The sequence below is a fragment of the Rhinoraja longicauda genome, chromosome 5, assembly GCF_053455715.1.
Source record: "Rhinoraja longicauda isolate Sanriku21f chromosome 5, sRhiLon1.1, whole genome shotgun sequence".
Lineage (NCBI taxonomy): Eukaryota > Metazoa > Chordata > Chondrichthyes > Rajiformes > Arhynchobatidae > Rhinoraja > Rhinoraja longicauda.
In genome coordinates this window covers 84,164,686-84,185,607 of record NC_135957.1, presented here as the reverse complement: position 1 = coordinate 84,185,607, position 20,922 = coordinate 84,164,686, and the positions used below count along the sequence as shown (strand labels likewise).

General features: G+C 50.4%; 1 protein-coding gene across 1 annotated transcript in view; it reads left to right on the top strand.

Annotated features, from left to right (window-relative positions):
* The first annotated feature begins 10,152 nt into the window (after window positions 1-10,152).
* The window catches only part of sec63 (SEC63 homolog, protein translocation regulator), a 118,348-nt gene continuing 107,578 nt past the window's right edge, over window positions 10,153-20,922 (top strand). Inside the window, exon 1 of the mRNA XM_078399871.1 lies at window positions 10,153-10,422. Within this exon, the coding sequence (XP_078255997.1) occupies window positions 10,299-10,422 (124 nt within the window). The 5' untranslated portion in view covers window positions 10,153-10,298. The remainder of the gene's footprint in view (window positions 10,423-20,922) is intronic.

Genomic DNA, 20,922 nt, shown 5'->3' with positions numbered 1-20,922 from the left:
GATCACAATGAATGGCAGTGCTGGCTCGAAGGGCCGAATGGCCTCCTCCTGCACCTATTTTCTATGTTTCTATGACCGAACCACTGTTACTGAGAGCATAATTACATAGAAACATAGAAAATAGGTGCAGGAGGAGGCCATTTGGCCATTCGAGCCAGCACCGCCATTCAATGAAAATTATGTAGCTTCAAAGCTATAAGCTTATAACAGTGAAAAGCAAATATCAAGCTCATATCAGGAGATCAGGAACACGGGCGGCACGGTGGCGCAGTGGTAGAGTTGCTACCTTACAGCGAATGCAGCGCCTGAGACTCAGGTTCGATCCTGACTACGGGCGCCGTCTGTACGGAGTTTGTACGTTCTCCCCGTGACATGCGTGGGTTTTCTCCGAGATCTTCGGTTTCCTCCCACACTCCAAAGACGTATAGGTATGTAGGTTAATTGGCTGGGCAAATGTAAAAATTGTCCCTAGTGTGTGTAGGATAGTGTTAATGTGCGGGGATCGCTGGGCAGCGCGGACCCAGTGGGCTGAAGGGCCTGTTTCCGCGCTGTATCTCTAAATCTAAATCTAAAAATCAGAGCCTAATTTTGATGCACGGTTATCAACCTTACATGCTAATTTCTCCCTGCGTGACTTCTAACCGATTTGCTAAATATTTTTAGGATTTTATACCTTTAGTCCAATACCCAATACATGGAAACTGGCCATTTGATCCAACTCAACCATGCCGACCAACATGCCCATCGAAACTAATCCCATTTGCCTGCGGTGGACCCATATCTATGTACCTGTCCATATGTTTTTTAAGGTGTTATTGTCTCTGTCTGAAACACTTCCATTGGCAATTTGTTCCACGTGGCTTCATTGAACTTTGATTGAGAAATTGCGTTGTATCATGTAAAGATGATTAAAGGATAAATTCAAACGAAACATAAGAATTAGGTGCAGGAGGAGTAGTTCAATTGGCCTTGTGATCCTGATCCACTATTCAATAAGTTCTACATTGGAACCATCCTCTGCTCTTTGATATTCCTCAACACAGCTAATAAATAAAAATTCTATTGAGTACAACAAAAACAGAAAAAGCCAAAAGCACATTTAGCAGGCCAGGCAGCATCAGTCAAACTGAAACTGTCAATGACTCAGGTCTGAAACAGAGAGTAGACACAAATTGCTGGAGTAATTCAGTGGGTCAGGCAGCATCTCTGGAGAAAAGGAATAGGTGACGTTTCGGGTCGGAACCCTTCTTCAGACTCCAAAGCAGTTATTGTGAACAGTTTTGGAGTGCACATCCGAGGAGGGATGTGGAGTCTGAGGAAAGGTTTCGACCCGAAACGTCACCTATCCATGTTCTCCAGAGATGCTTGCCTGACCCGCTGAGTTACTCCAGCACTCTGTGAAACGTCACCTATCCATGTTCTCCAGAGATGCTGCCTGACCCGCTGAGTTACTCCAGCACTTTGTGAAACATCACCTATCCATGTTCTCCACAGATGCTGCCTGACCCGCTGAGTTACTCCAGCACTCTGTGAAACGTCACCTATCCATGTTCTCCACAGATGCTGCCTGACCCGCTAAGTTACTTCAGCACTCTGTGAAACGTCACCTATCCATGTTCTCCAGAGACACTGCCTGACCCGCTGAGTTACTCCAGCACTCTGTGTCTATCTTTTGTATTTCCCTTTTGTAACGGAGTGCAACTTTCCAAATGTGAGATGAATAGATGGGAAATTAATGACTTCTGCTTCCAGCTGAGCCCAGCACCAAAAGCTTTTTTATCCAACTGTGAATTAGGGGTTATTGTTTCACTGCTTGCTGTGACCTTACAAGCTGCACATTCTGTCGTTGATAACTAGTTAATGCAGAACGATAGCACAGTGACACAATGGGAGCTGATTGCATTCTTATTCTTCACATATGTACCCCCAATTTTTTTTGTCACCTATTCAGTAGACAATAGAAAATAGGTGCAGGAGTAGGCCATTTGGCCCTTCGAGCCAGCACAGCCATTCAATGTGATCATGGATGATCATTCTCAATCAGTACCCCGTTCCTGTCTTCTCCCCATACCCCCTGACTCCGCTATCCTTAAGAGCTCTATCTAGCTCTCTCTTGAACGCATTCAGAGAATTGGCCTCCACTGCCTTCTGAGGCAGAGAATTCCACAGATTCACAACTCTCAGACTGAAAAGGTTTTTCCTCATCTCCGTTCTAAATGACCTACCCCTTATTCTTAAACTGTGGCCCCTTGTTCTGGACTCCCTCATCATTGGGAACATGTTTCCTGCCTCTAACATGTCCAACCCCTTAATAATCCTATACGTTTCGATAAGATTCCTTCTCTCCAGAGATACTGCCTGTCCCGGTGAGTTACTCCAGCATTTTGTGTCTATCTACAGTATAAACCAGCATCTGCAGTTCCTTCCCACACGATGGGACAGAGGGTGTCAGACCTGAAACATTGATTGTTTCTCCATCCATGGCTACTCAACCTCTCATCACATGGCAAACCTGCTAACTCAGGGACCAGTCTTGAGAAGCACACAAGAAGTAACTTAGAGGGTCTGGTAGCATCTTTGGAGGACATGAAATATGGTTTCAGGTCAGGAGTCTGAGGAATGGTCCTATCCACGTACTCCAGAGATGCTGCCTTACCCGCAGAGTTACTCCAACACGTTGTGTTCTACACCAGATTCCAACATCTGCAGTTCCTTGTGGTGAATCTTTGTTATACTCCATTTAGAGCAAATATATTCTCTAATAGGTAAGGAGACCAAAATTACAAATTCCATTTGTGATCTTGCCTTCCTGTCTAATTTTAGGAAGGCATTTTCACATATTTAAATCTCAAAAGAATGGAGAACCTCAGCAGGTTAGGCAACGTTAGGGCCAGCACGGTGGCGCAGGTTAGGGGCGGCACGGTGGCGCAGCGGTAGAGTTGCTGCCTTACAACGAATGCAGCGCCGGAGACTCAGGTTCGATCCTGACTACGGGCGCCGTCTGTACGGAGTTTGTATGTTCTCGCCGTGACCTGCGTGGGTTTTCTCTGAGATCTTCGGTTTCCTCCCACACTCCAAAGACGTGCAGTTATGTAGGTTAATTGACTGGGTAAAAATGTAAAAATTGTCCCTAGTGTGTGTAGGATAGTGTTAATGTGCGGGTATCGCTGGGCGGCGCAGACTCGGTGGGCCGATGGGCCTGTTTCCGCACTGTATCTCTAAATCTAAATCTAAAAATCTAAACGTTTGTGGAAGGAACGGACAGACGATATTTCCGGCCAAGACCCTTCTTCGCACCGATAGGGATATTATTTTCTGAATGGCTGATATTATTTTCCCAGAGTCTTCCCATCACATCCTTTATTGTAGATTCTAACATTTTTTAAATTACCAATGTCAGTTCAGTTCAGTTTATTATCACGTGGACCGAGGGACTGTGAAAAGCTTTTTGTTGCTAACCAGCCAGCGGAAAGACAATACATGATTGTATTCACTGGAATTTAGAAGGATGAGAGGGGATTTTATAGAAACATATAAAATTATAAAAGGACTGGACAAGATAGATGCAGGAAAAATGTTCCCAGTGTTGGGGGAGTCCAGAACCAGGGGACACAGTCTAAGAATAATGGGCGGGGAGGGGGCATTTAAAACTGAGATGAGAAAAAGACTTTTTCACCCAGAGAGTTGTGAATTTGTGGAATTTTCTGCCACAGAAGGCAGTGGAGGCCAATTCACTGGATGAATTTAAAAGAGAGTTAGATGGAGCTCTGGGGCTAGTGGAATCAAGGGATATGGGGAGAAGGCAGGCACGGGTTACTGATTGCGGATGATCAGCCATGATCACAATGAATGGTGGTGCTGGCTCGAAGGGCCAAATGGCCTCCTCCTGCATCTATTTTCTATGTTTCTATGATTACAATGTCATGCTAACTGTTTGATAGATCCTTTATTTCCTATTCTTAAATTGAAGTCTTTGGGAACAACTCCAAAATTTATTAATCCTTTGAAAATCAATCTGAAGAAGGATCCCAACCAAAATCGTTGTCAGTCCATTCCCTCCACAGATGCTGCCTGTTCAGCTGAGTAACTCCAACACTTTGTGTTTTGCTCAAGATTCCAGCATCTATAGTTTCATGTGTCTCCATTTTTACACATGTATTCAAATCTTCTAAATGTCAAAACCAACATACTGTCTTATTTACCTTCTCAGTTGCCCATTGCACCTGCATGCAAGTTTCAAATAACTTGTGTACAAGGTTACTAAGTCCCTGTGAACATCAGTCCTTCCCAATCTCTCACCATTTGAAACATATACAGCATTTGTGGGGTTTTTCTGATGAGGCAAATGTCCTCATATTTCCAAATTTGACTCCATTTGCTATGCCGCTGAAAACTCAAATACATCACATACACTGGTTTCACCTCATCTACTCTACTAGATATATCCTCAAAGAATTCCAATAGTTTAGTCAAACATGAATTCTGCTTCGTAAAACTGTTTTGAATTTGCTCAGTCACACTATTTCCCCAGTGTCTTCCCGTCAGATCCTTTATCATAGATCCCAGCAATTCCTAATGGCCCCATAGCAGAAGCGTCCGTGTCGCGGGGCCGGAAACTGGAAGTGTCCTGAGCTAATTCTGCTACCACCATCGTCTATTGCAACAAGTGATGGCTCCCACTGATTGTCGCCGGAAGCTTGTGTCCTTTTCAGGGCGGACGATGACAGTGATGTAACATTTGAAACATAGATGATGGACATGAAAGAAGCAATTCCTAATGTCAGGCAAAGTCTGGTAGTTCCTTGCTTTTCAAATAAAGTCCTTTCTTAAATTGTGCAGTTACATTTGCGACCCTGAAATCTTTAGGAGCAACTCCAAAATTTATTGAAGATAGACACAAAAGGCTGGAGTAACTCAGTGGGTCAGGCAGCATCTCTGGAGAAAAGGAATAGGCGACGTTTCGGGTCGAGACCCTACTGATCATTTGGCCAGAGCTTCCATTATCCCCATCACCAGGTCTTTTAAAAATCTGAGATTGATCGCTGGGCCTTTGAGATTTATTATTTTTATTGTCTTGTGCACTTATTCAGAAGTATTTCTTAACTAAAATTAATTTCTTTTAATTCCTTCTTTGCATTAGACCTGTGGTGCAAAGAGTATTTCCAGAACAGATCCAGGAATGAGTATTTCCAGAACAGATCAACAGCAGATGCAATCTCGCTGGATCGCCACTCTGCTGTGGACCACAAGAACATGTACGTTAGGCTGCTGTTCATGGTGTTCAATGGTTCTTTATTATCACATGTATAGGCATACAGTGAAATTCCTTTGTTGTATACTGTTCGGTAAAGTATTGCCGTACCGAAGCACAATCCCCGAAGAGTACAAAGGTCTTGCCTGTTTTGGTCTCCAAATTTGAGGAAGGATATTCTTGCTATTGAGGGCGTGCAGCTTAGGTTTACTAGGTTAATTCCCGGAATGGCGGGACTATCATATGTTGAAAGACTGGAGCGCCTAGGCTTGTATACACTGGAATTTAGAAGGATGAGAGGGGATCTTATCGAAACGTATAAGATTATTAAGGAGTTGGACACGTTAGAGGCAGGAAACATGTTCCCAATGTTGGGGGAGTCCAGAACAAGGGGCCACAGTTTAAGAATAAGGGGTAGGCCATTTAGAACTGAGATGAGGAAAAACTTTTTCAGTCAGAGAGTTGTGAATCTGTGGAATTCTCTGCCTCAGAAGGCAGTGGAGGCCAATTCTCTGAATGCATTCAAGAGAGAGCTAGATAGAGCTCTTAAGGATAGCGGAGTCAGGGGGTATGGGGAGAAGGCAGGAACGGGGTACTGATTGAGAATGATCAGCCATGATCACATTGAATGGCGGTGCTGGCTCGAAGGGCCGAATGGCCTCCTCCTGCACCTATTGTCTATTGACTGACTTTGAGCCCCATCGTGGGGCCATGGATTAACATCTGAGCGTGCGATTCCTTGCCTGGATCGACGCTCCAACCGCAGCCTGCAGACTTTAACATCAAGGAGCTCGCAGTCTCGGGTTGAGACTGGTCGGGAGCTCCAAGACGCATGACTTTCGACAAGCCCTGACCCGGGGTAGATATATATATATAATATATATATATATATGTATTCCTCTATTCGTCCCACACAGGGGAAATTTACAGTGTTACAGCAGCAAAGTGGATAGCAAGAGATCATTCATTATAAATAAATGTAAAGACAAGGATAAATTGTCATCAGTTTACTGTGTATTCCTTAACTGTTACTGTTGACTCGTCTGCTGGGAGCAGTGCTGGTTGTGCAGTCTCACAGCAGCGGGAAGGAAGGACCTCCTATATCTCTCCTTCACGCACTTGGGGTGAAGGAGTCTGTCACTGAAGGAGCTACTCAGTGCAGTGACAGTGTCCTGCATGGGGTGGGAGTCGTTGTCCAGCAGCGATGTTAGCTTTGCCACCATTCTCCTCTCTCCCACCGCCTGCACTGAGTCGAGGGGGCAACCCAGGACAGAGCTGGCCTTCCTGACCAGCTTGTCGAGTGTCTTCCCTTCCGCTGCTGAGATGCTGCTGCTCCAGCAGACCACTCCATAGAAAATGGCCGATGCAACCACCGTGTTGTAGAAGGTACTTAGGAGTGCCCCCTGCACTCCAAAGGACCTGAGTCTCCTCAGCAGGTAAAGTTTGCTCTGGCCCTTTCTGTATAGCGCATCAGTGTTTTCGGTCCAGTCCAGTTTATTGTTGAGGTAGACACCCAGGTACTTATAAGAGTCCACCCTCCCGATGTACATTCCCTGGATGTTCACCGGTGTCGGGGGACCTGACTGCGCCTGCACCATCTCCCTGGTTTTCCCTGGTGATCGCCCGGCGCGGGGGAGCTGAAATCCCCCCGATGCAGGAGCTGGATCGCCCCGACAAGGAAGGCCCGCCGCCGGCTACGGGAGTCAAGATCGTCCCGTCAACGGAAGGCTCGAGGCCCCCGACCGCTGGAGGACAAAGAAGGGAAGAGATTGAACTGTTTTTTCGCCTTCCATCACAATGAGGAATGTGGAGGAGTCACTGTGATGGATGCTCATGTTAAAATGTATTTTGTGTGTCCTGTTGCTTTTTATTGTTATGACTGTGATGGCAAACGAAGTTCCTCGTATGTTGCAAAACATACTCGGCTAATAAAGTATGATTGCGATTGTGAAAGAAATAGTCCACTGCGACCGAATGCAAGGGTCGCCAAGTTTTGGCGCCATTTTCAAAAAGTCCAGTCTGGTCTGCATGCATGTTATTCCGGAGAGGTGCCCGCTCCAGGAGAGCCCCAGGCTGTTGCAGGGTCTCCTGCAGGATCGTCCAGCGAACTAGTTGTCCCTCTCCTTGCCCGGCCACCTTCTGCCTTTGTGTCGACTGAGGGCACAAGAAGTAAGACCTTGTTTAGCTCTCGTACTGGCCCTTGCTCTTGGGTCTGCCATCACCAGCACCCTCCATCCTCCTATCTGGATCTCCGGTCCTCATAGAAACATAGAAAATACGTGGAGGAGGAGGCTATTTGGCCTTTCGAGCCAGTACCGCCATTCATTGTGATCATGGCTGATCATCCACAATCAGTAACCCGTGCCTGCCTTCTCCCCATATCCCTTGATTCCAATAGCCCCTCGAGCTCTATCTAACTCAAAAAACCCACACAGGTCACGGGGAGAACGTACAAACTCCATACAGATAGCACCCATGGTCAGGATTGAACCCAGGTCTCTGGCGCTGTAAGCGCTGTAAGGCAGCAACTCTACCGCTGCGCCACCGTGCTGCTCTTCAGGGGGCAGCGCGGTGGCACAGCAGTAGGGTTGCTGCCTTACAGCGCCAGAGACCTGGGTTCAATCCTCAGGGGATTAGTTTAGTTTAGAGATACAGCGCGGAAACACTGCGCCGACTAGCGATTCTCGCACATTAACACCAGGGACAATTTACAATTTGCAGGAGCCAATTACCCTACAAACTTGTATGTCTTTGGAGTGTGGGAAGAAACCAGAGCACCCGGAGAAAACCCATGCAGGTGATAGGGAGAACGTACAAATTGCACAGACAGCACCCGTAGTGCACATTGCACCTGGGTCTCTGGCGCTGTTATGCACCAACTCTACATTTATCAAACCAATGAACCTACAAACCCGGTAAACACAAATTGCTGGATTAACTCAGCTGGTCAGGCAGCATCTCGGGAGAGAAGGAATGGGTGACGTTTCGGGTCGAGACCCTTCTTCAGTCTGAAGAAGGGTCTTGACCCGAAATGTCACCCATTCCTTCTCTCCTGAGATGCTGCCTGACCTGCTGAGTTACTCCAGCATTTTGTGAATAAATACCTTCGATTTGTACCTGCATCTGCAGTTATTTTCTTACACTACCCAAACCAAGCTATGATGCTATCACTTATGAAGAGGGACACAAAATGTTGGAGTAACTCAGTGGAACAGCAAGCATCTCTGGAGAGAAGGAATGGAAGACGAAATGTCACCTACTCCTTTTTTTCCAGAGATGCTGCCTGTCCCGCTGAGCTACTCCAGTATTTGTGTCTATCTTCGGTGTCAACCAGCATCTGCAGTTCCTTCCTACACATAAGAAGAGTGGGGTGAGACTGGTCCTTGATTTTGCTGTTGGTCTTGCCAAGGCAGCGTGAGGTGTAGGAGGAGCGATTTACAGACAGATGGAGATCAGTTTAACTCGGCATCATGCTGAGGCACAGAGACTGTGGGGCGAAGGGCCTGCAGTTACCTGTGGAAGAGCCGCGGTGGCTTCCTGCATCCACCGAGATCCACGGGCAGAAGCAGCATGCTCCCGCGGACCCCACGTGACCCCCAGCCCCCCTCCAGCGGGCCCCACGTGACCCCCAGCTAGAGGTGCCAACTATCTCACTCACAAATACGGGACAAGGTGAAGTCACCGCCCCGCGCCCCACGTGACCTCCTCCAGTCAGCGGCCACATGCTCGGCGCCTGGGCCTCTGGGCCTACAGTGTCCGGACCTACACTGTCTGGACCTACAGCGTCCGGGCCTACATCGCCCTCCGGGCCTAACACCAGACAAGGGCGGTCCCGTACAGGACTAACCAATTTATCCCAAAATACGGGATATCCTGGCTAATGCAGGACAGTTGGCAACCCTACACGTGACCCCAGCCCCCCTCCAGTGGACCCCACGTGACCCCAGCCCCCCCCTAGCGGGACACACGTGACCCACCGCCCAGCATATAGAACCCACATGACCCCCTTCATCTCGTGCCACTGTGTATCCATGTGATCACCTCCGCCAGCACCTAGAATCCACATGACCCTCTGATCTCCCCCTTCCCCCCCTCTGGCCAGACCAACCCCACATGACCACCTCCCCCTGACCCACGCCACCACCTCCCCCCTCTTCCTCGTGACCACCTTCCTCTCACCCACCCCACGTGACCTCCTCCCTCTCACCCATCCCACGTGACCACCTCCCCCCCACGTGACCACCTCCCCCTCCCCCACCCCAGGTGACCACCTCCCCCTCACCCACCCCACGTGACCACCTCCCCCACCCCACGTGACCACCTCCCCCCCATGTGACCACCTCCTCCCTCCACCCATGTGACCTTCACTCCTCCCTACCCATGTGACCACCTCCCTCACCCACCCCACGTGACCACATCCCCCTCCCACGTGACCACCTCCCTCCTTCCACCCATGTGACCCTATGTGACCACCTCTCCCACCCTACGTGACCACCTCCCCTCCCCGTGACTACCTCCCCCCCACGTGACCACCTCCCTCCCTCCCTCTATGTGACCGCCTCACTCCTCCCTGCCCACGTGACCACCTCACCCCATGTGACCATCCCGCACCCACGTGACCACCTCCTTCACCCACCCCACGTGACCACCTCCCCTCTCCCCCCTCACCCACCCCAACCCCCCCCATCCAGCTCCGTCCCACTCCCTGCCCTTGGAGGGAGCAGAGTCCCTCCCCACCGCGCGCGCGTGTAAACGTACGTAGTACGTACGTACGTACGCACGTCCGCCCGCTCTGGAAGGAGCGTGCTCGCTCCCGTGTGCGTGCCGGCGTGTGCGTGCATGGACGTGCGCGACCCCGAGCTCCTCCCGGCTGCCGGGGGGAGGGGGGGGGGGGGAGGTGCGCGTGCGCAGTGCCACGTCCGTGCTGGGCCAGGGGAGCGGAGGCCCGAAGGAGCGGCGGCAGCGGCGTCAATGAGCAGATAGTCAGTCACACACACAGACACAGACAGAACATTGTGTGAGGAGAGGGGGAGGGAATAAACCTGCAATGGCCGGACAGCAGTTCCAGTACGACGACAGCGGCAACACCTCCTTTTATTTCCTCACGTCGTTCGTGGGACTTCTCGTCATCCCGGCCACTTACTACCTCTGGCCCAAAGACCAGAACGACGGTGAGTGAGTGAGTGAGTGAGTGAGTGAGTGAGTGAGTGAGTGAGTGGGTGAGTGAGTGAGTGAGTGAGTGAGTGGGTGAGTGAATGAGTGAGTGAGTGAGTGAGTGAATGAGTGAGTGAGTGGGTGAGTGAGTGAGTGGGTGAGTGAGCGCCCCGCCGCCCCGGCCGGGGGGAGAATTGTCCGGAAAATGTCACAAACAAACAAACAAACAAACAAATGCATGGCATGGGGTTTCCAAACAAACTCACCGGCGAGTGTGCACCCCCCTCCCTCCTCTCCCAGCTTCTACCCCCTCCTTTATCACCTCCTCTATCCCCTCCTGAAGACTCTTCTCCTACCCACTTCATCTATTCTCCCTCCCCCACTTCCCCCTTCCCTACTCCCCCCCCTCCTACCTCCCTCCCTCCCCTCCCTCCCTCCTCTCCCTCCCTACCTCCCTCCTCTCCCTCCCTCCTCTCCCTCCCTCCCTCCCTCCTCTCCCTCCCTCCTTCCCTCCTCTCCCTCCCTCCCTCCTCTCCCCCCTCCCTCCTCTCCCACCCTCCCTCCTCTCCCTCCCTCTCCTCCCTCCCTCCCTCCCTCCCTCCCTCCCTCCCTCCCCTCCCTCCCCCCCTCCCTCCCCTCCCTCCCTCCCTCCCTCCCTCCCCTCCCTCCCTCCCTCCCCTTCTCCCTCCCCTCCCCTTCCCTCCCTCCCCTCCCTCCCTCCCTCCCTCCCTCCCTCCCTCCTCCCTCCCTCCACCCTCCCTCCCTCCCCCCCTCCCTCCCTCCCTCCCTCCCCTCCCTCCCTCCCTCCCCTCCCTCCCCTCCCTCCCTCCCCCTCCTCCCTCCCTCCTCCCCTCCCCCCCTCCCCCCCCCCCTCCCCCCCTCCCTCCCTCCCCTCCCTCCCTCCCTCCTCCCCTCCCTCCCCCCCACCCCTCCCCTCCCCTCCCCTCCCCCCCTCCCTCCCTCCCTCCCTCCCCTCCCTCCCTCCCTCCCTCCCCTCCCTCCCTCCCTCCCCCCCTCCCTCCCCCTCCCTCCCTCCCACCCTCCCTCCCCTCCCTCCCTCCCTCCCCTCCCTCCCTCCCTCCCCTCCCTCCCCTCCCTCCCCCCCTCCCTCCCTCCCTCCCTCCCTCCACCCCCTCCCCTCCCTCCCCTCCCTCCCCTCCCTCCCTCCCTCCCCTCCCTCCCCTCCCTCCCCTCCCCCTCCCTCCCTCCCTCCCTCCCCTCCCTCCCTCCCTCCCTCCCTCCCTCCCTCCCTCCCTCCCTCCCTCCCTCCCTCCCTCCCTCCCTACCTCCCCTCCCTCCCTCCCTCCCTCCCCTCCCTCCCTCCCTCCCTCCCTCCCCTCCCTCCCTCCCTCCCTCCCCTCCCTCCCCTCCCTCCCTCCCTCCCCTCCCTCCCTCCCTCCCTCCCTCCCTCCCCTCCCTCCCTCCCCTCCCTCCCCTCCCTCCCTCCCTCCCCTCCCTCCCTCCCTCCCTCCCTCCCTCCCTCCCTCCCTCCCTCCCTCCCTCCCTCCCTCCCTCCCCTTCTCCCTCCCCTCCCCCCCTCCCTCCCTCCCTCCCTCCCCTTCTCCCTCCCCTCCCTCCCCCCCTCCCTCCCTCCCTCCCTCCCCTCCCTCCCCTCCCTCCCTCCCTCCCTCCCTCCCTCCCTCCCTCCCTCCCTCCCTCCCTCCCTCCCTCCCTCCCTCCCTCCCTCCCTCCCTCCCCTCCCTCCCTCCCCTCCCTCCCCTCCCCTCCCTCCCTCCCCTCCCTCCCCCCCTCCCTCCCCCCCTCCCCTCCCCTCCCCCCCCTCCCCTCCCTCCCCCCCCTCCCTCCCTCCCTCCCTCCCTCCCTCCCTCCCTCCCTCCCTCCCTCCCTCCCTCCCCCTCCTCCCCCTCCCTCCCCCCCTTCCCCCCCTCCCCTCCCTCCACCCCCCCTTCCCCCCCCTCCCTCCCCCCCCTTCCCCCACCCTTCCCACCCCCTCCCCCCCCTCCCCCCTTCCCCCCCTCCCCCCTCCCCTCCCTCCCCCCCCTCCCCCCTCCCTCCCTCCCCCCTACTCCCCCCTTCCCTCTTCTACTCCCCCCTCCCCCTTCTACTCCCCCTTCCCCCCTTCTCTCCCCCCCTTCTACTCCCCCCCTTCTACTCCCCCCTTCTACCCCTTCTACTCCCCCCTTCCCCCCTTCTACTCCCCCTTCTACTCCCCCCTTCCCCCCTTCTACTCCCCCCTCCCCCTTCTACTCCCCCCCTCTCCCCCCTCCCCCCTTCTACTCCCCCCCTCCCCCCTTCTACTCCCCCCTTTCTCCCCCTTCTACTCCCCCCCTCTCCCCCCTTCTACTCCCCCCCTCTCCCCCCTTCTACTTCTCCCCCCTCCCCCCCTTCTCCCCCCTCCCCCTTCTCCTCCCCTTCTCCTCCCCTTCTACTCCCCCCCTCCCCCTTCTACTCCCCCCTTTCTCCCCCCTTCTACTCCCCCCCTCTCCCCCCTTCTACTCCCCCCCTCTCCCCCTTCTACTCCCCCCCCTCTCCCCCCTTCTCCCCCCTCCCCCCCTTCTCCCCCCCTTCTCCCCCCTCCCCCTTCTCCTCCCCCTTCTACTCCCCCCTCCCCCTTCTACTCCCCCTCCCCCCTTCTATTCCCCCCTCCCCCTTCTATGCCCCCCTCCCCCTCCTACTCCTCCCCTCCCCCCTCCCCCTCCCCCTCCCCCCTCCCCCTCCCCCTCCCCCCTACTCCCCCTCCCCTACTGCCCCTCCCCCTTCTACTCCCCCTCCCCCTTCTACTCCCCCCCTCCCCCTTCTACTCCCCCCTCCCCCTCCTACTCCTCCCCTCCCCCTCCCCCTTCTACTCCCCCCTCCCCTCCCCCCTTCTACTCCCCTTCCCCTTCTACTCCCCCTCCCCTTCTACTCCTCCTCCCCCTTCTACTCCCCCCTCCCCCTTCTACTCCCCCCTCCCCCCTCCCCCTTCTACTCCCCCCCTCCCCCTTCTACTCCCCCCCTCCCCCTTCTACTCCCCCCCTCCCCCTTCTACTCCCGTGGCTGACAAGGGAAGTCAAGGATAGCATAAAAATAAAAGAGCAGAAGTATAACAAAGCAAAGAAGAGTGGGAAGCCAGAGGATTGGGACTCTTTTAAAGAGCAACAGAAGATGACTAAGAAGGCAATACGGGGAGAAAAGATGAGGTACGAGGGTAAACTAGCCAATAATATAAAGGAGGATAGTAAAAGCTTTTTTAGGTATGTAAAGAGGAAAAAAATAGTCAAGGCAAATGTGGGTCCCTTGAAGACAGAAGTGGGGGAATTTATTATGGGGAACAAGGAAATGGCAGACGAGTTGAACCGGTACTTTGGATCTGTCTTCACTAAGGAAGATACAAGCAATCTCCCTTCAAACAAGTCATTAATGTATATTGTAAATAGTTGCGGTCCCAGCACCAAGCCTTGCAGTACCCCACTAGTTACTGCCTGCCATTCTGAAAGGGACCCATTTATCCCCATTCTTTGCTTTCTGTCTGTCAACCAATTTTCTATCCATGTCAGACATATCACACGCACACATATCACACACACCCCCCACACACACACACCCCACGCACACCCCCACACGCACACCCCTCACACGCGCACCCCCCACACGCACACCCACCACACGCACACCCCCCACACGCACCCCCCAACACGCACCCCCCCCACACGCACCCCCCACACACGCACCCCCCATACACACACCCCACACACACACACACCCACACCCCACACACAGCACACACACACCCCACACACACACCCCACACACACACTCCACACACACACCCCACACACACACCCCCCACACACACACCCCACACACACCCCCCACACACACCCTCCACACACACACACCCACCCCCTCACACACCCACCCCCCCCACACACACACCCCACACACACACACCCCACACACACACACCCCACACACACACACCCCACAAACACACCACGCACACACACACCCCGCACACAGCACACCCACGCACACCACATTCCACACACACACACCACAGCCACCCACACAAACACACATACACACCACACACACATACACACCACACACACATACACACCACACCCGCACACCACACACACATATACACACACACATACACACACCACACCCACACACACACCACACTCACACACATGAATTTAAAAGAGAGTTAGATAGAGCTCTAGGGGCTAGTGGAATCAAGGGATATGGGGAGAAGGCAGGCACGGGTTACTGATTGTGGATGATTAGCCATGATCACAATGAATGGCAGTGCTGGTTCGAAGGGCTGAATGGCCTCCCCCTGCACCTATTTTCTATGTTTCACACACTCATAATTATATATGTGCAAAACACGTTGTGTTCCCAGAGTGAGTTCCCAGAACACAGCCTAATCGCAGGATCGAGTCCACTCTTCGAGTGACGAGGGTGGAAGCTGGGCGTACGGCTGTTAGGTGGTGGGTTCAACACAGTGCCTGGTTCCGTGCACAGGAACAACAGGACACTGATCCCACACGAAGTACTCTCCAAAGGTTATTGTGTGTATGTAATCTGCGGTCTTTCAAACTGTTTCCTTTAGACAATAGGTGCAGGAGGAGGCCATTCGGCCCTTCGAGCCAGCACCGCCATTCAATGTGATCATGGCTGATCATTCTCAATCAGTGCCCCGTTCCTGCCTTCTCCCCATACCCCCTGACTCCGCTATCCTTAAGAGCTCTATCTAGCTCTCTCTTGAATGCATTCAGAGAATTGGCCTCCACTGCCTTCTGAGGCAGAGAATTCCACAGATTCACAACTCTCTGACTGAAAAGGTTTTTCCTCATCTCAGTTCTAAATGGCCTACCCCTTATTCTTAAACTGTGGCCCCTTGTTCTGGACTCCCCCAACATTGGGTACATGTTTCCTGCCTCTAACGTGTCCAACCCCTGAATAATCTTATACGTTTGATAAGATCTCCTCTCATCCTTCTAAATTCCAGTGTATACAAGCTTTAGGGTCTTTTGGCAATTTTTTTTCTAAAGAAAAACTAGTTTAGATGGGATTTAAAAGGAGACGTGCACTGATTTGTTGACAAACAGCTGTGAAATGACTTTCACCTTTTCGAGGTAGTATGGAGGTGTTACTGGGAGTTTCCATTTTAGCTTCTTCGTGCCATCTTTTTTCGTGTGTAGATGGATTTTTTTGTAGGATTTTTAAAATACTTTTGACAAAAGTCTTCCTCTTAACATATCTCAGTAGCTATCCAAATGAGAATTTCAGATACTGAAAATTTGAAAAAAATATTGTACATCAGATGAATCAGAAGTTAAGTTGACTGTTTTCCAGCTTGTTTAATGTTGCCCTTGAAACAGTAAAGACTTCTATCTTTACACCTGCCAATGGATCTTTAATGTTACCATAAATCCCCTGTAATTGATTCTATTGGACTGTGATGACATTTAAAACTGCTTCTAGGTGTTGACAAGAAACTGGTACACCACAAACAGAAACCAGAAGTGGTAACTTGTGGCTTTTTAGCATTTGTGTTTGGTACAGTATTTTCTGAATGATATTGTAATATAAACTATCTGATTTACCTCATAACTGTACATTTAAACAACTGGCAGAACTGCGAACTGACACTCACCTAAAATTCAATAAGGGTATCAAGAGGTGAAAGCGGCAGACCTTTGTAAACAATCTTTCTGTTGGACTGCTATGTACAGTTTACGATGCATTAACTGTACTGAATTTGGTATAGAAATATAGAAAATAGGTGCAGGAGTAGGCCATTCGGCCCTTTGAGCCTGCACCGCCATTCAATATGATCATGGCTGATCATCCAAAATCAGTACCCCGTTCCTGCTTTCGCCCCATATCCCTTGATTGCGTTAGCCCTAAGAGCTAAATCTAACTCTCTCTTGAAAACATGCAGTGAATTGGCCTCCACTGCCATCTGTGATTGACAACTCTGGGTGAAAAAGTTTTTCCTCATCTCAGTCCTAAATGGTCTACCCCAGATTTTTAATATTCTTATTCTTATATTTCTACAAAAGAAACAGTATACAGGTTTGTGAGGAGGGTGGTGTTTGTATACAGAAGAGTGGTGACGTGCATAATGAAGTTTGAAATTGTATCTTTATTGAATTTAATTAAACCTAGGGACTTGTTGAGTTTACACTGAAGGAGTTGGGCAGTCTTGTGTGAATTTTAAGTTGGTGGATAAGTTTGCATGTTTCCTTGCTCTGTGTTGTGATATGGATTCAGAATGCAATTGTATTCTTAGCATCTTCATCTTCACGTGACTGGAATGGTTTCTGTATGTAGAAACTTTTAATTTGTCATTTTATGAATCTCAATCTGGTTCAATTTATTAAGATCTCATGTCAGATATTTGTGCAGTTTTACTTGCATCTAGGTTAATTGTTTTTGTCTGTTGTTTAATTACAATATATTTACACAAACACAGGAATTGGACAGTCATTTTTTGTCAGTAATATTACCTAATATTTTGTAATAGCACTTGAACATTGAGGCAGGACCGAAGCCATATTATTTGAAGTATGGAACATTTTAAATTTTGAGGAACTCCAAAGATTCATTTCCCACCATGTGAAGAAATTTACCTCAGACCCAAGTGACTGTCTCCTTATTTTGAGACTGTGACCCCTGATTCCAGACACCCAGACTGGGAGAAAGAGCAATTCCCGGCAAACCTGAAAGAATTTTGTACGCAAAGAGATTGCCTCTCATTCATCTAAAGTCAAGACTCCAGCCTAAACTCGCCTCGTGTGACAAGCTCACCATTCTCAGAATGATTCTGGTAAACCTTCACTGCACTACCTCTGAAAGACCAGATTTCTACCAAATGTCCCAGACGTGGTCTCTCCAGGGCCCACCTAATTGGCGCAAAATGTCTCTACTCATGTAACCAAAATTTGTTGTTGTAAAGGGCAACATATTGTGTGCCTTACTGCTTGCTGAAGCTGAATGTTAAGTTACAATGATTTGTTAAAAAAAGTCACTTCTTTCACTCTCTCATCATTTAAATAATCACTATTCTGATTCTTTCCAACTCTGTGTGAACAGCTGGTGCCTCAGCAACTTGTACATTTGGCACCCTGCTGGTCATATTCTCCCAACCTGAAAAATACCTATTTATTCCCACTGTTTTCTATCTGCCTACCAATTCTCAATCTACACCAGTTGTACTGTACACTTTAATGTTTTTTTTAATAATATATGTGCATTATCTGACTGGTCAAATATACCAAATGAACCAATTTGCCTTCATCAAATTTAGAGTCAAAAACCCACTGTTGTTCTGCCTGATCCGTTCCAAATGTCTTGGTATCTATCATACCCTTTATTATAGAATACAGCAAATTCCCTCCTTAAGCCGCTCTGCATTCTTTCAGCTCACTCTGCCATCCAGCTTCACATTATTGGCCAATCTGGATATATTCCCTCGCATTATTGAAATAGATTGTGAACAGCTGGGGCTCTAGCATTGATCTTTGTGGTCATGGCCTAAAACGATCCTCTCTTTGACTTCTGAATTAATGAAAATTGGTGAAGGTATATGGAGACTTGAGTAAGTCTTTTGACAAGGTCTTGCTTGGCAGGCTGGTCCGCATGGGATCAGAGTTGTATTGGCAAACTGGATCCAAAATTAGTTTGACTATAGGACGCTATATAGTCTTGGTGCTTTTGACTGGTGGTTTGTAATCAGTGGTGTACTAGAGTGTGTGGCAGTATTCTTCAAATATTCGTGTTGGTTCCATTGTTTTTATTCATCTATATTAATGATTGAGAGTCAAAAGTGCAAGCCATGATTTATTAAGCAAAAAAAAAAAAAACTGCTGGAGGAAGTTTCACTGTCCTGATTACATTTTATAGTTTGTATACCTCGTCACCCTACCCTCGGCTAACAATGAACCATTCTACATTTCCTAGATTCGTTGTCTGCTTTGATCTGTCATTTTCACGCCTCACCCTTCCATTTCTCTCGTCCCCCTCTCCCCTGACTCAGTCTGAAGAAGGGTCTCGACCCAAAATGTCACCCATTCTTTCTCTCCAGAGATACTGCCTGTCCTGCTGAGTTACTCCAGCATTTTGTGTCTATCTGCCGGAGGGACAAGTCAGGCACCGTCTACAGAGGGAATCGGTCTGAAGAAAGCATTTGGAATACGGGTGCAGTTCTGGTCTCCCCGTTACAGAAAGGATGTGGAGGCTTTGGAGAAGGTGCAGAGGAGATTTACCAGAAAATGCTGCCTGGGTTAGTGGGTTTCAGCTATAAGGAGAGATCAGATTGTTTACTCTGGAACGTCGGAGGTTGAGTGGGATGATAGAAGTATATAAAATTATGAAGGGCATCGATAGGGTAAACAGTCAGAATCTTTTTCCCAGGGTGGAAATGACCAAACATAGACACAAAAAGCTGGAGTAACTCAGCGAGACAGGCAGCACCTCTGGAGAGAACGAATGGGTGACGTTTCAAGTCGAGACCCTTCTTCAGACACGAATGTCCAACACTAGAGGGCAAAGCTATAAGGCGAGAAGGGGAAAGTTTAATGGAGATGTGCGGGCCATGTTTTATTTTGCAGAGTGGAACACATTGCCAGGGGAGGTGATGCAGATATAATAGTGGTGATTAAGAAGCTCAGATAGGCACATTGGAAGTGCAAGGAATAGAGGGATGTGGATGCTGTTGGACTATCTTTAATCGGACTTTACTGGATACCAGGCAACAAAACTTTTTCCTGCGCCTCAGTACGCACGACAATAAACTAAACTATGTACATGCAAATGAGATCATTTTAATTTGGCATCATGTTCGGTGCAAACATTGTGGTCGGAAGACTGAAGAAAGGTCCTGACCCGAATCGTCACCCATCCATATTCGCAGTGTTTGCTCCGCACATGATGCCAAATTAAAATGATCTCATTTGAAGATGGTCGTGAACGATTGCAGCAGGATCTGGATCGATTAGCTAGGTGGGTGGAGGAATGGTTGATGGAATTTAATACAGAAGTGTGAGGTGTTACATTTTGGGACATCGAACAAGGGCAGGATCTACACAGTGAATGGTAGGCATCTGGGTAGTGTTGTAGAGCAGAAGGATCTAGGAGGACAAGTGAACGGTTCCTTGAAGGTCGAGTCGCAGTTAGATAAGATGGTCAAAAAGGCTTTTAGTACTTTGGCTTTCATCAGTCAGAGTATTGAGTATAGAAGTTGGGAGGTTGTAGTTGCAGTCGTATAGGACGTTGGTGAGACTGCATCTAGAAAATTGTGTACAGTTCTGGGGACCATGTTATAGGAAAGATATTGTCAAGCTTGAAAAGGTTGAGTAGGCTGGGTCTCTATTCCATGGAACATAGGAGGATGAGGGGTGATCTTATAGAGGTGTACAAAATCATGAGATAAATAGATCGGGTAGATGCACAGAATCATTTACCCAGAGTAGGGGAATCGAGGACCAGAGGACATAGGTTCAAGGTGAAGGGGAAAAGATTTAATAGGAATAAATAGGAGGAGTAACTTTTTCACACAGAGGGTGGTGGGTGCATGGAACAAGCTGCCAGAGGAGGTAGTTGAGGCTGAGACTATCCCATCGTTTAAGAAACAGTTGGACAGGTACATGGATAGGACAGGTCTGGAGGGATATGGACCAAGCGCTGGCAAGTAGGACTAGGGTAGCTGGGACATTGTTGTCCGGTGTGGGCGAGTTGGGCCAAAGGGCCTGTTTCCACACTCTATCACTCTATGACTCTATAGATGCTTTCTGATCCTCTGCATTATTCCAGAGCTTTGTGTCCTGAAAAGTCATTGTTTATTTCCCTCCCGGATGCTTTCCCGGTCTGGCGGAGTTCCTACAGCAGTTTTTTGCTCATGATTCCAGCATATGTGGTCTTTTGTGATTGTGTCTCCACAATTATTTATTTTGCGGATGACAGAGACATGTCGTCAGTATTGTGAAATGGATAAAGGGCAGTAGGATATAAATAAGCTGATGGAATGGCAGGCATACGGCAGATGAAATTTAGTGCGGAAATAAGTGAAGCAAGGAAGAAGAATAACTGGAAGAAGGGTCTCGACCCGAAACGTCACCCATTCCTTCTCTCCTGAGATGCTGCCTGACCCGCTGAGTTACTCCAGCATTTTGTGAAATAAATACCTTCGATTTGTACCAGCATCTGCAGTTATTTTCTTAGAATAACTGGAAATATAGGTTGAGGATTGTGGTCTAAAATATGTGTGGGAGCAGAGGGATTTGTGAATGCCAGTGCACAAGCAACGCAGGTTGAAAAAGTTGGTAATAAGGCAGACAGAATTCTAGGTTTAGATTTAGATTTTTTAGATTTAGAGATACAGCACAGAAACAGGCCCTTCGGCCCACCGGGTCCGCGCCGCCCAGCGATCCCCGCACACTAACACTATCCTACACCCACTAGGGACAATTTATTTTTACATTTGCCCAGCCAATTAACCTACATACCTGTACATCTTTGGAGTGTGGGAGGAAACCGAAGATCTCGGAGAAAACCCACGCAGG